The sequence below is a fragment of the Polistes dominula genome, unplaced genomic scaffold (assembly GCF_049000335.1).
Source record: "Polistes dominula isolate Pdom_NZ unplaced genomic scaffold, Pdom_raw_medaka contig_20, whole genome shotgun sequence".
Taxonomy (NCBI): domain Eukaryota; kingdom Metazoa; phylum Arthropoda; class Insecta; order Hymenoptera; family Vespidae; genus Polistes; species Polistes dominula.
Genome location: NW_028301147.1, coordinates 6659990 through 6674850, shown reverse-complemented (window position 1 = coordinate 6674850; position 14861 = coordinate 6659990). Strand labels below are relative to the sequence as shown.

Genomic DNA, 14861 nt, shown 5'->3' with positions numbered 1-14861 from the left:
AAATAAATTATAAGAAAATTATTTGTGGTTATTTATAAGTATCAATGTAAATAAACAGTAATGCAGTATTATGTACTAATTTTTTTATTTTTAAAGAAATTTTAATAATAAAAATTGTTAGTGTATAGTTACATCAATATATTATAATAATTGGTAAATACACAAATTGAATTTTTTATTAGACATTGATATACACAAATATTATTAACTATTACAAATATTAATTAATATAAAAAATATATATATTTTATATTAATATATATAGAATATTAAATGAGAAAAACACTTTTTTAGTATTAATTTTTATATTTAAATATATTTTAAATATATATACTCTCTTTTATACCTATATAATTTGTTTAATACATAATATAAATAGATAACTATTAAAGTAACATTTTCTTATATTATGGATTTAGAATATTAGGAAAAATGTCTGACGCTTTTGAAGAAATTCAAGCAATTAAAATTAAAAGGAATAGTTTACGTGAAAAATTACAGAAGCGAAAAAGAGAGAGACATGAATTATTTACACTTACTTCTTCCATACCATCTACCTCAACTGCAGATTCACCTCTTCCTGGTGGTAAAACGTTTGAAATCATTTTATTTTTCTTTATTAAAATAATATGTAACTGTATTTTTAAAATAGTATCTTTTTCTATAGATTCCAATGCATCTTCAAAATCTGATCATAATGAATATGAAAGAGATATTCTTTGTATATTACATGAGTCTTTACCAAATTTACCAATTACATCTGCGGAAATAATAGATCAACTTCGTAAAAATCTTAATGCCGATGTGTCTACCTCTGATATCCATAAAATTTTAGAGAAACTAGCCGCACAAGATATTATTAAGTTAGTGAGTTCTGTATTATTATTTTTGACATCTTTTTAAATATACTTATCACACAATAGTGATTTTAAGTTATCTACATAAATATTATTAATATTTAATTTGTTTTAGAATCAAAGAGGTCACGGAAAATGAAGTCTTTGGATATACAGTTCTCTCTGTCGCAGAATCACAATCATCATGTCTCTCTCAATCAGACGACACAGAAAATCCTGAAAGCGCAGAGACATCCGCATCTGAATTAAATGATTATATGCCTTCAGAAAAACAGATGAAAATAGATAAAAAAAATACAGAGGATATAATGTCATTGATCTCAATGCCCACAATAAGAGAAAAAGAAAGTAAAAAAGTAGGAGAGCAAATTTTGGATCTTTTGTCAAAACAAACATCTAAAGAAAAATCATTAGCGGAAAAGATTTCGTTCTCAAGGCGGTGCACAAGTTATGGAATTTTGTCCACATGGAACAAGAGTAGATTGTGCTAAATTAAATGGTGGCCCAGGTTTTGCAGAAAAATGTAAGAAATTACATTTTAAAAAAATTATACAAAGTCATACAGATGAATCATTAGGGGATTGTAGTTTTCTTAATACTTGTTTTCATATGGATACATGCAAGTAAGTGTTCTGTTACATTTATTCAAATACATAAATTTACTCATTAATCATGCTTATTTTAAGATTTTTATAACTTATGATTACATATATCATATTTAGATATGTCCACTATGAAGTAGATGGCCCTACTGCACAAACAAAAGAAACAAATGATTCTGATGGTATTAACAATGCTACTATTAACAAGACATTAAATCCTGATAATAAAAATGGTAGTAGTACTAGTTGTACAAGTAGTGTAGGTAGTGAGTTAACTCTTTATCCGCCTCAATGGATACAATGTGATTTACGATACCTAGATATGACAGTTCTCGGTAAATTTGCTGTGATTATGGCTGATCCGCCATGGGACATTCATATGGAATTACCATATGGTACAATGTCAGATGATGAAATGAGGCAATTAGGAATACCTGCGCTTCAAGATGAAGGGCTTTTATTTTTATGGGTAACAGGAAGAGCAATGGAATTAGGAAGAGAATGTCTTCAATTATGGGGTTACGAAAGAGTTGATGAAATTATTTGGGTAAAAACAAATCAATTACAAAGAATTATAAGAACTGGAAGAACAGGACATTGGTTGAATCATGGAAAAGAACACTGTTTAGTGGGTATGAAAGGAAATCCACGTATTAATAAGGGATTAGACAGTGATGTAATTGTAGCAGAAGTTCGTGCAACTAGTCACAAACCAGATGAAATTTATGGTATTATTGAACGCATGAGTCCTGGAACAAGAAAAATTGAATTATTTGGACGTCCACACAATGTACAACCTAATTGGATAACACTTGGTAATCAAGTAGATGGAGTACATTTGATTGATCCACAATTAATTAAAGCCTTTAAAAAACGTTACCCCGATGGAAATTCAATGAAACCTACAAAATCTTAAAATTAATTACGTACCTAAAAAAAAGCAATTTCATAATATGTTTTTCTTACTTGTTTAAAGGATTATTCTTTATAAAAGTACAAAAGTATGTAATTGTAAATATATTTTTATAAAAATACGAATTTACATATTATATAATATTATATATGTAAGCTTTGAAATTTTTGTAATAGAAAAATTTAGGAAATTTCTGACTATAAGATAAGTGCATATACATAGGACATTTTTTTGGTGCATGTAAAAACTTGATATGTGTGGCAATTTAATTTTTAAATGTTTTTGGTTAATGTTTTATATTTAATAATATATTTTTTGTTATGGTTTTAATAATTTTAAAATATATATGTATATGTCTAGGTTTTCTTAATATTTTCATATAATTTAACTTCCACAAAACAGAAATAAGTATTAAATTAAGTCAAACTTTAAAAGTTAATATTTCCGGAAGTTACTTTTGTTACATATCAATTACTTATATGCACCTAGATTTAAGAATTAATTGTGAATAAACTGAATTATCTCGTTTACGTGTCGCTAAGCTACATATATGTAAAACTTTTGATATATAAACTATATAGGAATAAATATTTATCTGTATTAAATAAAAATTTAATTATTATATGTTTATAATTGTGATCAATATTATATTGATAAAATATAGTGGAATGATTCCATCACAGAGCAATTCATGAGTAAATTAATATAAAATACATATATTAGTTTGAATTGCAAAATATAAGTACTTTTAACAGTTTTTTTTCATAAAAATATACATTCAATTAATATTATTCTACAAGTGTTTTAATTACACAAATAAAATTACATATACAAATAATTTTTTGTATTAAAATGAAATAATTATAAAAAACTTATTTATATGTGCAATTATAATTATAATTACGTTATTTATCGAAAGAAATACTATTTTGTTTTTGTTTTAAAACATTTCTTTTTAAAGAAAAAGTAAAGTTTTCATCTGTACTATTTCCTGATTTTCGTATAGATCGGTTAGGCGTTTGCAGTATTAAATTCGATTTATTTTCATTCCCATTATTTTCTTTAGTATTTAAAGAGTTAATAATTTTATTGCAGGCATCAGTCCAATGCCGTTTACCGTGTTTATCTTCTGATATGAGAAAGTAATCACCTATTTTGAATCCAAAGTCTATACAATTTTTCTGTTCGGCGCATAATGATATTTGCTCTCTTGGTATAACAGGAAAAAATAGATTATATTTCTTAGGTATACGTCTTGTGGAGCGTGTTATAGCAAAACACGTATCAAAAAGAAAACAATAAAATTTCTGAAATGTAATTAGTAAGATTAAAACTACTTATTTATAAATGTTAGATATAAAAATTATAATTTATTTTTTATACGCGTATAATTTTGGGAATTTATTTTATATTGTAAAAGATTGACTTACCATTCCTTTCGAATCTTTTAATTGTCCCTCTGTAATTAATTCTGTTGCATTATTAATACATTCAGTTGGATCATATTCATTTTTAATATTGATTTTTGTTTGAGCTAATTTACATTCAGCCTTTCCCATAGCCTCATCAATATTCTGTAGTAATTCTGTGAGTTTATTAATTGACTCCTTTAAGGGAATTTGGTCTAAATGATCGGCAGTAGTATGTCTTAATATTTCTTTTATCAATAAAGGATATTTAACTATTCTTGATCGTGGTACATCTAAGTAAGCCCATAAGTCAAGAGAATGGGGTGTTCCTAACTTTCTTTTTAAAAATGCCTGGAAACGTTTATTAGTTGCTTTCTTTTCCTCGAGTAAATGCCTTGCCCATACTTGTGTTCTACATCTTTCTAAATAAGGTTCCGTTAATTTTGGTATCTGCAACAATTGTAATATGTACATTTTATTATTCGATCATATTATTAATAATTTGTTTTTTTACTTTGATATAAAAATTGTGTGTGTATATATTTCTTTATTTCATAAAAAATAATAATAAAGATTATACTAAAGACTAACCCAATTGAGTATCGTAGCACCAATGTTGTCTGTAAATCCCGAACAATCTCGTAAATTGATCAACTCATTTCGTAAATTACAATGAATTTCAATAATACTGGTAAGGTCACTGAACAGTGTACGTATTTCTTGCAAAGTGAATATATTACTAGAAATCAATGGTTCATAATAATGATCACGAAGAATGGTAAGTTCATCAATGAGCAAGTTTTCTCCGCAACATAATTCATAAATTGCCTCTTGTCTTTTTACTTCTCTTTGACCTAAAGTGCTATTTAATGTTTCTTTAACATTTTCATTTGCTATATCTAGCAACCAACTTCTAAGCGTAAAATTATTTGTACTATCTGAACTGTTTCTCCGTCTATAAAAGTCCATATAGAAAAATATTTATGAATCTGATTTATACGGCACATGAGAAAGTAATATTCGATTAGACAAGATAAATTTCACAATTCTATTTACTTTTTCCTTATTGTATTTGCATGTGCGTCTTCATCGGTAAATAAAAAATCATCTGTGTTTTGTTGGATACTAAATGATCTATGAAGAGTATTTCCAACTTTTACGCCTAAAGTACTAGAAGAGAATATACTACTAGCTACTTCTGTAATTCTGCGTCTCTTTTTCTTTTTTCCCGTATCTGATTCTATAGATATATCCATAGAATTAACACTAACCACATCACTTTTTGGTCGTTTTCTAGATCTCTATTAAATAAAATATTAATAATTATTAAAATATTATTACATATTTCATTTGTTAAGTCATCTAATTTTATACAAATAATATAATTACTAGCATTGTGGTTAACCTAAATAAACAATGAGACATTATCAATAATTACTTAATTATAAAATTTTTTCTTAAGCACTTCAGCGAACTGAATTATCTATAAAAAATACAAGATCTCTAGAACGATATTTAAACTGATAAAATTATGCTTGCGTCATATCAATGACAGTCTTATCACTTTCAATAATACCGAAGGATATGTCAACAAACATTCAAAAAACACATTATTTACAATAAAAATGCTTACCAGCCAAAATCTTTTTCGAGGTTCTTGAAATACCTCTTTTATTGTTACGTTGCAGTCATCTCCCATTTTAAGTTTACAAAAAATCTATTGTAATTTAATAAAATAATAGTTGATGCATAATACCGATCTAATATTACATGACGATGTATAAACGATATCGCATAATCATATACATCAAATAGTATTTAATTTTTCAATATGTGAAATAATTTGAAGTTTTAGATAAAAAAAAATCCTATTTATAATACAATACAATTTCTTACAAATACATTTTATTATAAATTCTTATTTTATTTGTAATACCATAATTTATAAAAATTATAACAAAATACATAGAAATAATGCTTAAAAATTTAATGTCACACTTGTTCTGTTCAACCGTTAGTCAAATTACAACACTTCGATTAATCTTATATCATGCAGTGCAATATGATTTAAAAATCAGAACAAGGATTCTTCATAAGCTTGGGGCGTGTGGCGCTACAATCGCGATTATCACTAAAGATGAAGTTTTCATTGCTGAATACTCGACCAATCATAAAGCGTCTTTTATTTATAGATTTTAGTTTAATTAAAACTCTTCCTATTAAAAACAGTCATATGCTTATAACAGTAGAGTAAAAATGATATGTACAAGTAAATTACTAAAATTTTCATTAAGTATTTTGGATCATTTCAACCAAGTTTGATTAATCTGAATCAACGATTAGTTTAATAAGCAGAACAGCCAATAGTAAAATTACAGTTAAATTTTGATTACACTGCCGAAAGATGTGTGTAGTTAAAAGTTCTGTTGTTGGCTATATTGTTAATCAATTTAATTGTTTATTCAAAATAATCGAAGTTAAATGATGATACATTCACGTACGCGTGCAAATTGTTTTAGTCATCATCATTAAGAAATCCGTCAATTCACTTTCAGTTTGTGCTATTACAACGTAGCTTCGTATATTCCTCATTAAGTGCAAGTAATAAGTAATTTTTTCTAATGTACATATATATATATTTATCAATTGTTAAATAATTATAATCATTTTTCTTTTTATTTTTGTCTTTACAATTTGTAACTTCGATTAAATGAAGTGATCCCATTCGTACGATAATTATCGTACGCGTCACATAATTTGAAGCATTGTACGATCCAAAATTTAGCTTGTACGATCCAAAATTTAGCTTGTACGATCCAAAATTCAGCTTGTATGTAATTAACGATAATTCGATATGTAAATATAATGTTCGATAAGTCTTGATTTTGTTTTTGTTTCGCGCTTCGGTTGTCGGTTGCAGCGCATCCTAGTGCACACAGTTTGTAATATATGTTATCGTGACTAAAAAAAAAAAGTGACTTGAAAATAGCTTGGAAACCAATAAAAAGTCAGGAAAAACCTGAAAAATAGAATTAGGAAAGAAAGAGAAAAATAAGAAAAAATTGAAAAATAGAATTAGAAAAAAAAGGTCATCAAGTTTGTAAAAGTTGGAACTTTTACTTTTTTTGCAGATTTGAAAATTAAAAATTGAAATTCAACAGATTTCAACAGAAAGAAGATTGAGATTCAACAAATGTGGAAATCAGAAGTGTCAAATCCAAAATTCCAAATATTCCAAATTTTTTTCTGTGCGTACGATAATTTTTCTCTGTGTACGATAATTTTACGGCCCTGTGTTGATCAAACAAGCTAAAGTTTCAGGGATCACTGATTGAATGTATTATGTTCAATTTTGTTCTTACAGAACAAAATATAAACGTAACTTATAATAATTAAAATATATTTTATTTTTATTAGTAACGTAATATTTGAAATCAAATTATTTCCTTATCATGATATAACATAATCAGGCATGTGTAAAATTTTTTTTATTATTGCAACGTTAACCCTTTCGTTACGAGCGTTAACTATTGACAGCATCCGCGTAACGACCTGTGTATGTAAACGTCTACTATAGACGACATCCGATTGACGATATATTTGTACGAGATTTGGCTATAGAATTCGACAGCGTGATTGATACCGTTTGACTATCATCCCCGCGATATGTCTGTTGTTACGCATATTGAACATCGATGGCATTTGGCTCATTTTTTAATTTATTTTGAACAAATGTAATATAAGCATAAATCGGTTTCGCGGCGAGATCTGCAGTAGCGAAAGGGTTAATAAAAATTTGATAATAATAAATAGAAAATTAAATTGAAAAGTTCATTTAAGAATTGAATGAATTATATTTCATATTTGTGCCCATAATTATGAAAGTGGTCTAAGTCATATATCTCTTGTTTCGAGATATTTAAAGAATTACATTTGTACACTATATGAATTCTATATAATATTGAAATAACGAACATTATCTAAAGATTCATTTTTGACAATATTGTGAAAATTACATTGAATTTATTTAGTTTATAATAAGGTGGTATAAAATAATTGAGATAAACTCTTTTTTTTTTAAATTTTGACTTCAACCACTTTTATAATTATAGGCACATTTGTATGCATTGATTATATAAGTAATGTATTTATTTTTCGTTATAAATAATCATCGTTGAATTAAATTTCAATCCTTTTTTATTTTTGTCTAAAATTGTTTTTTTGAAATATACATGTATATGCATATTCGAAGGCACACATATAAAGACAAAATATTAAATATAATTGTTTACTGTTTTATAAAAAATATAGTTATACAAAATTTGTGGGATGTACCAAAGATTTTGAAGATATTTAATAATAAAATGTTTAATTATTTAATAAAAATATCTGTTTCTGATTTACAGCTTCAATTGTTTTATAGCTTTATGTATAGTTATACTTTCTATATTAGTAATGATACAAATATATAGCACATGCTGCAATCTCCAAAATCTGGCTCGGTATTGCTTGAGATCTATCAAAATCTAATTATAAATTACGTAACGCAACTTCTACAGAGCTGCATATTTCAATGTGTTTTTAAAATGTTTTTTTGTAAGTGTACTTAAACACTAAGGTGGAGTTGTGACTTTTATAAACAGCTTTCATAATACTAAATCTTAGGTATAGTGCTCTTCGGACATTTGTCTGATATATATCCAAACTTGTACATGAAATGTTTTATTTTCGAAAGTCGTAATATCTATACGGATGATTCATCAATTATATCATGTTCTTCGATTCTGATGCATGTGCCAATTATTTCTTCCGAAATGCGTTCTCTTGCAATTTTAGGTCTTTCATCATATTTATGCTATCATTATACGCAACATCTTCTGTCAATTGTTTAATTGTAGTAGTGTTTTTGAGGACAAAACTATTCTCTGAATTGTTACCTTTTTTCTGGAAAAAACGTTCTAACGCCGACTTTCTGGTTTTTCTTATTTGATCATTAACTTCTCTATTAATTTCATTTATTCGTAGCGTATTGTTCAGTCGTGTCGTGATATCTGCGGTGTCTATTGTAGAAAATTTTGTCCGTAAACTAGATTGTAGTTCTTTCCACGAAAAACAACGTTTTTCTAATCGAACGAATGTTCTCGCTGATCCCCTTAACATTCGTTTACAATACATTACTCTCTGAAGATCAGACCAACAACATACATTTGCAATAAATTCGTATTTATATAGCCATTGTTTAATACTTGTGTTATCATCACCACTAAACGTTGATATTACTTCTTCTAATTTTTTCATTGATGAAATTTTCAAGGCATCCTTTTTTTCATAAGACTTTTTGATTTTGTTCGAAATTCTCGGACACTCATTTAGCATGTTGTAATTATGTTCGGCTACTAGTAGTTGCATCTTGGTGCAAAAATCTACAAATTGGTTCTGTCCACACAGATGTATAAATCTTGAACTTGTCTCTGAATCCATAGTTCTCAATATTGTTTCCATTTTGATAAATTTAACGTTTATTTTTTAATTTTTACTGTTTGTATTATTATTCTAAATGAGATCTTAAAAACTGTGATGTGGTAACGTTAAACAATTTATTATAAAATATAAACGTAGTTACGATTATTTTAATGTTAACAATGTAATATATAAGAAGAATAAAAACGAAAAGACCTGTACGATTTATCGTCGTTGTAATAAAGAACTACTGAATCAGTACTGACGCTTTTCCTTTGTCTCATGATTCCAACTCGAGATGTTTCTATCTCGCACGCATACCTACATGCGAATTCATCCTAATATATTTATATCAAACTCTCAATTGAACTATAATTCTTGACATGTAAAAATGTAAACAACGAAAGAACGAAACATAACGTTCTGATAAATGATCAATATGTATGTAAACTTTCTTTTTTTCTACCTTTCCTTTTTATTTTTTTTATTTTTCATTAAAAAAAAATTGTCCAGTGTAAAGATTTGTTCACAATGTACCTAGACGACATGCGCTCGCATAGGGATCCTATAGGAGGGATGCGCCATGTACATTGTTGGGAGACCGGAACTCGATTTTGTGCGCGAATGATTCAAACATTGAAATAATTATGAAATAATGAATTGCATCAAATACAGAAAAAAATGAACTATATTTAATGATAATTAAAAATTTATATTAAAATAGAATAGGTTACACGAAAAAATTATTATTAATTCAAGCGGTCCACCAAACTTTTTAGTCAATGGCACATGAGTTGAATATTGTTGGCGCATCCCTCCTACAGGATCCCTACGCTCGCATGACATTCAGCGCCGAAACTGTGTGAGAACGCTCAACTAAAGTCTTACTTAGATTCAACAAATTGATGATATTTTCGAATTTATTCGAAATAATATGTTATTATTTTTTGTTCATGAAAAATTTAACAAACTACATTATGAAAAATAGTATTTTTTGAAACAATTTTTGTTCGAATAAAATTATATTTTTTCAAAAATTTGAAAAAACTTCTGACCAATAAATTGTGCCTATTTTAGTATAGAACAGTTTATGAATATTACAATGTCCAATGATACTTAAGCATAGAATAAGTATCGAAAGATTAAAAACTTAAGAGAAGAAAAAGGAAACTTAGCATAGAGTGATTTTCATCATAAAGAAATAATAGTCATAGATTCATCTTGTAATAAATATATTTTTAACCTATATTGCTGTTGCGAACGTTGTAATATTTAAAACTGTATTTTCATTTTATGTTAAGAAAAAATTGCAATAATGATACGATAAACATATTTCATAAAATTTCGTTTAAGTAGTTTTTACGCATTTAAAAAAATGACAGATAAACAAAAGATAATTTTCTGTGGAGACGTTAAAGGACATTTTAAATTTCTATTTACGAAAATTGAAAATATTAACAAAAAAAATGGACCGTTTGAATTTTTATTATGTGTTGGAGATTTCTTCGGTGAAAATAATATACAGCTTGAACCATACAAAAATGGTATGAAGAATATTGTTGTTCCAACGTATATTATTGGGCCAAATAGAGAAAAGGATTTAAAATATTATCCTGATATAGATGGATATGAAATTTGTCAAAATTTAACTTATCTTGGTAGAAGAGGTTTATATGTAGCAACATCTGGATTAAAGATAGCATATATCAGTGGTATCGAAAGTAATAAAACTAAGTGTAAAGAAGTCTGTTTCCAGAAGAACGATGTTGTATCAGTAAAGAATGCCTGTTTAAAAGGTCAACCAAGTTATCGTGGAGTAGATATATTATTATCTTCACCATGGCCCAAAGGGATTACCGATTTAGATCCGAATAAGCCTGATTTTAAATTTCATGGATCTGAATTAGTAGCTTGGTTGGCTGCTCAAATAAAACCAAGATATCATATCTCAGCATTAGAAAATATTCATTATGAAAGGCCACCCTATAGGTAAATATAATATATAATAAATTCGACTAATTTTAAGTAAAATAACAATAAAATGACTTTATTAATAAAAAACTAATTATATTCTTTTAGAAATCATAGTTTAGATGAAAGTGGTATTGAAATAGCAACTAGGTTTATTGCTCTTGGACCTGTAGGAAATAATGAAAAAAAGAAATGGTTATATGCTTTGAACTTAACTCCTATAGACAGAATAAGATTATCGGAATTGGTTATGAAAACAACAGATGAAACATCTAGTCCTTATCTAAAGCACCTGTTACAAGATGAACTAACAGAAACAAAAACTACACAATTTTTTTATGACATGAAATCTAAATCTAATAAACGAACAAAAAATTCTGACTATTCTTATAAAAAGCTTAAGACAGAATTTGATCAAGCAAAATGTTGGTTTTGTTTATCTAGTCCTGAAGTATCTAAGCATTTAGTAATCTCTGTTGGCACAGAAGTTTATGTAGCACTTGCCAGAGGAGGATTAGTCGAAGATCATATGTTAATTTCGCCAATAACACATCATCAAAGTTTATCAGTTTTACCAATTAACATTTTAAAGGAAATGGAATTATATAAAAATGCAATAAAAACGTATTTTGCAAATACAAATCGAGTACCGGTTTTTTTTGAAAGAAATTATAAAACATCACATTGTCAATTACAAGCTGTTCCAATTCATGAAAATCAAGCATCTGTAATTAAAGAAATGTTTGAGGTATATTATTTTTCTATATTATTTATCTTTATATAATAATTTGATTTTTATCTAAAATACAATTTTATTTTAAACAGGAAATAGCAGAAAGTTATAATTTCAAAATCGAGGAACTTCCACTTCACACAGATTTGCAACAAATTGCAAAGGCTGGTGTTTTATACTTTTACGTAGAGTTGCCTGATGGACGATTATTGTATTATAGAATTAAAAAGAATTTTCCATTAAACTTTGGTAGAGAAGTATTAGCATGTGATCGGATATTGGATGTTAATCATAGATCAGATTGGCGAGATTGTCAAATGAATAAAGATGAAGAAACTGAATTAGCCATAAGAATCAGAACACAATTCAAACCATACGATGTAGACAATTAAAGTAATTTATACATATACGTATACAAAATATTTTTACATTGTGGACAAAATTTCATATTTACAAATTTCGACTATTATTAAAAAAATGATTTGCAATTGTTATTATATTTTATAGTATGTTTATTTATATATTAGCAAAAAGGATTTACCAAAAACTATTATATTAATTTTAACAATATTTTTTAACAACGAAGTTCACGACACTGATGGAATTGATGCTGGATTTAAACCATGTTGTTTCATTTGTATAGCAACATCAAATAAATAATCATAACATTCAGTCCTGTAAACAGTATTAAGAAATATTATTTATAATTTACACTATGTATTTAAGCTTTTAGATACTACTAATGAGTATAGTTACTCATTATTTGCTGCTCTCTGTGCAAGTGTCTGCACGGTAGAAGTGTACTCATGAACGACATAGCTATATTAACCCCTTAACCTACAACTACGGGCATAGCCTGTGTACGATGATCGGGCCAAACTTAAATACTACGGGCATAGCTTGTAGTACGATGATCACGATACGAAAAGATAATAGGAATACATCACGAGCTCTGTCTGTGTTATTTACAAACCGCGACCTTCCTACAACGAGCGATGCCCATAATATTTACGTTTTGCTCGATCAGTATATTACTCAAGTCGTGCGAATGGCTCGAAGGCTGCGCGAACTTGTTTACGTTTTCGGCCCTAAATTCTCGAACATAAATCGTAGGTTAAGGGGTTAAAAAGGTTAAAAAAAAAAGTGCATATATAAAGTAAATATATCTTACATTGTTTTGGCTTGTTGCCAAGTATCTCCCCAAACATAAACACCATGTCTACGTACTAGAACTGCACATGTTTCTGGATATTCAGTAATTGCCTTATCTAATTCCTCTCTTAAATCTTCTTCAAAAGGTGTATTTTCTATTATAGGTACCACTAGCTTTTCATCATAACGATAAGCTTTTCCTAACTTTTGATTTCTTATACCTATGAAGACAGTTAAAGCATATGTTTATATAAACTCTTTTCATTATTTTTAGATGTACAACACTTCCAAAGTAGATTATACATATTCTATTATTCTTTATTATACTTTGTTTAACTTTCTGTTACCTTTTATCATTTCAAGATGAGTGACCTGAAATTCTTTTCCAGGCCATAATAAAGTAACCATCAAAGCAGCTTTAGAATGTGTATGGATTACAGCACCAGCATTTCTTCTAAGATATGCACACATAAATAATGGAGTACATTGTGATTTTTTTAATTTTTTTTCAGCTGGTGGTAGTTCTAAATCTATTCCATTTATATCTTGAACAAACATATCTTCTGCTTTTATTCGTTCTTTCTGTACGCCTGATGGAGCTATGTAGATCTTGTTTCTACAATAATGATAAATTTTCTATTTTATTTTTCCATTTTTTTTATGTATAGTTTATAAATATTATGAATATACAAACTCATGCTTGATGGATATACCCCCACCAGTACCAGTAACCCATCCTAAATGATAAAATTGTTGACATAATTCCGGTATTAAATTTCGAGGATGTTCCTATAATATTGAATTTAATATTGAATTATAATATATATATATATATATTTTTTTAAGAATTTATTAATATTGAAAAATTATGAGAATAATAAGATATACCTCGGATAAAATCTTATCGTCGAAAGACATTTGAATAAGCTTTAATATTAACAGTGGATCTGAAAATCATACGAAATTCTTAATTACTACAGTAATGAGAAAAAACAACAAAAAATTTGATAATTCTGAAATAATGATTGTAAGCAGTCATAAGTTTCAATTCTTATTTATACATTAAGCAATGTATAAATACATAATCCTTATTAAAAAAGAAACATAAATATATCAACGAAGAAAAACATATTTGCAATTTTTATTGTTTCAAGTAAATTATCTCTATTTCTCATACTAAAGAAATCAAACAGAAACGATTAGAGTAGTAGATGTCGCTGAATAAAACAAAAATAAAAAAATTAAGCCCTTAAAACCCACATGTTAAGTGAAGTAAAGCTTAAGTTTTTTATGTTGCTAACTTGATTGAATTATTAGATTATTAATTATTGACACAGTAAGTGAAAGAAAATTTGAAAATTTGCAAAGATAATGTTCAATGAAAAAAAGATACGAATTCCAAATTAACTTTTTTTTAATGCAGTTTATCTCCTCTCATCCGTCTATAACAAACGCATCTCGCAATAATTATCGATTAACCGATCTCACACGTACAGTTATTTTTATACTTTTGCCACTCACATTTCTATAGGTATGGAGAAAGCTTGCCCGATCAATATTTCTTCATTTATCCCACTTCTGAAGATTTGCAAACAACTTAATTAGAGGATTTAATGGGTGGTCCAGAATAGTCTGCTCGTTATCAATAGAGTTTCAATCAGATGATGGTTATGGATCGAATGTCTGAAAATATACTTGAGCGTGGGGGAGATAGATAACGTTAAGAACAAAGATTGGAGGTTATTTGACTTGAAAATTTTCGAT

General features: G+C 27.5%; 4 protein-coding genes and 1 long non-coding RNA gene across 9 annotated transcripts; 3 read left to right on the top strand and 2 right to left on the bottom strand.

Annotated features, from left to right (window-relative positions):
* The first annotated feature begins 18 nt into the window (after nucleotides 1-18).
* On the top strand, nucleotides 19-2983 carry Mettl3 (methyltransferase like 3). Its single transcript, XM_089177315.1, is given in 6 exon segments — nucleotides 19-116; nucleotides 420-586; nucleotides 668-863; nucleotides 973-1276; nucleotides 1278-1480; nucleotides 1580-2983. Coding segments are annotated over 5 exon segments (1653 nt in total). The 5' UTR covers nucleotides 19-116; nucleotides 420-432; the 3' UTR covers nucleotides 2376-2983.
* A 171-nt stretch (nucleotides 2984-3154) lies between these two features.
* Nucleotides 3155-5784, bottom strand: LOC107074160 (rho guanine nucleotide exchange factor 3). 3 transcript variants are annotated; one of them, XM_015335324.2, is made up of 5 exons: nucleotides 5415-5784; nucleotides 4838-5082; nucleotides 4373-4736; nucleotides 3803-4231; nucleotides 3155-3679 (listed from the first exon to the last, which is right to left on the bottom strand). In XM_015335324.2, exons 1-5 carry the CDS (start codon nucleotides 5478-5480, stop codon nucleotides 3278-3280), a joined length of 1506 nt encoding a protein of 501 aa, XP_015190810.2. In that variant the 5' UTR covers nucleotides 5481-5784; the 3' UTR covers nucleotides 3155-3277. The 3 variants fall into 3 exon arrangements, with proteins under 3 accessions (XP_015190810.2, XP_089033443.1, XP_089033444.1); XM_089177317.1 differs by lacking the exon at nucleotides 5415-5784 and adding an exon at nucleotides 5171-5398; XM_089177318.1 differs by lacking the exon at nucleotides 5415-5784 and adding an exon at nucleotides 5220-5397.
* A 157-nt stretch (nucleotides 5785-5941) lies between these two features.
* Nucleotides 5942-9042, top strand: LOC149030950 (uncharacterized). The gene is made up of 2 exons (XR_016178199.1): nucleotides 5942-6382; nucleotides 6913-9042. It is a non-coding gene; the product is annotated as an uncharacterized LOC149030950 (long non-coding RNA).
* Nucleotides 9043-10443: 1401 nt separating this feature from the next.
* Nucleotides 10444-12627, top strand: LOC107074130 (pre-mRNA splicing factor CWF19L1). Its single transcript, XM_015335241.2, has 3 exons — nucleotides 10444-11230; nucleotides 11321-11960; nucleotides 12038-12627. Exons 1-3 carry the CDS (start codon nucleotides 10617-10619, stop codon nucleotides 12335-12337), a joined length of 1554 nt encoding a protein of 517 aa, XP_015190727.2. The 5' UTR covers nucleotides 10444-10616; the 3' UTR covers nucleotides 12338-12627.
* On the bottom strand, nucleotides 12327-14760 carry LOC107074134 (methylthioribulose-1-phosphate dehydratase). 3 transcript variants are annotated; one of them, XM_015335250.2, is made up of 6 exons: nucleotides 14619-14760; nucleotides 13986-14044; nucleotides 13792-13886; nucleotides 13445-13713; nucleotides 13117-13318; nucleotides 12327-12620 (listed from the first exon to the last, which is right to left on the bottom strand). In XM_015335250.2, the coding sequence occupies exons 2-6, from the start codon at nucleotides 14013-14015 to the stop codon at nucleotides 12533-12535; spliced, it is 684 nt and encodes a 227-aa protein (XP_015190736.2). In that variant the 5' UTR covers nucleotides 14016-14044; nucleotides 14619-14760; the 3' UTR covers nucleotides 12327-12532. The 3 variants fall into 3 exon arrangements, with proteins under 3 accessions (XP_015190736.2, XP_015190737.2, XP_015190738.2); XM_015335251.2 differs by lacking the exon at nucleotides 14619-14760 and adding an exon at nucleotides 14506-14587; XM_015335252.2 differs by lacking the exon at nucleotides 14619-14760 and adding an exon at nucleotides 14358-14499.
* Between the last annotated feature and the right edge of the window lie 101 nt (nucleotides 14761-14861).

Coding starts and splice junctions, on each gene's coding strand:
- LOC107074160 (XM_015335324.2), bottom strand. CDS start 5,480: ATGGGAGATGACTGCAACGTAACAATAAAAGAGGTATTTCAAGAACCT. Junction 5,083..5,414: donor CTCGAAAAAGATTTTGGCTG/GTAAGCATTTTT, acceptor TTTATTTAATAG/AGATCTAGAAAACGACCAAA. Junction 3,680..3,802: donor TAAAAGATTCGAAAGGAATG/GTAAGTCAATCT, acceptor ATTACATTTCAG/AAATTTTATTGTTTTCTTTT.
- LOC107074130 (XM_015335241.2), top strand. CDS start 10,617: ATGACAGATAAACAAAAGATAATTTTCTGTGGAGACGTTAAAGGACAT. Junction 11,231..11,320: donor TATGAAAGGCCACCCTATAG/GTAAATATAATA, acceptor ATATTCTTTTAG/AAATCATAGTTTAGATGAAA. Junction 11,961..12,037: donor TAATTAAAGAAATGTTTGAG/GTATATTATTTT, acceptor TATTTTAAACAG/GAAATAGCAGAAAGTTATAA.
- LOC107074134 (XM_015335250.2), bottom strand. CDS start 14,015: ATGTCTTTCGACGATAAGATTTTATCCGAG. Junction 13,714..13,791: donor GGTATATCCATCAAGCATGA/GTTTGTATATTC, acceptor TCATTATTGTAG/AAACAAGATCTACATAGCTC. Junction 13,319..13,444: donor TCATCTTGAAATGATAAAAG/GTAACAGAAAGT, acceptor CTGTCTTCATAG/GTATAAGAAATCAAAAGTTA.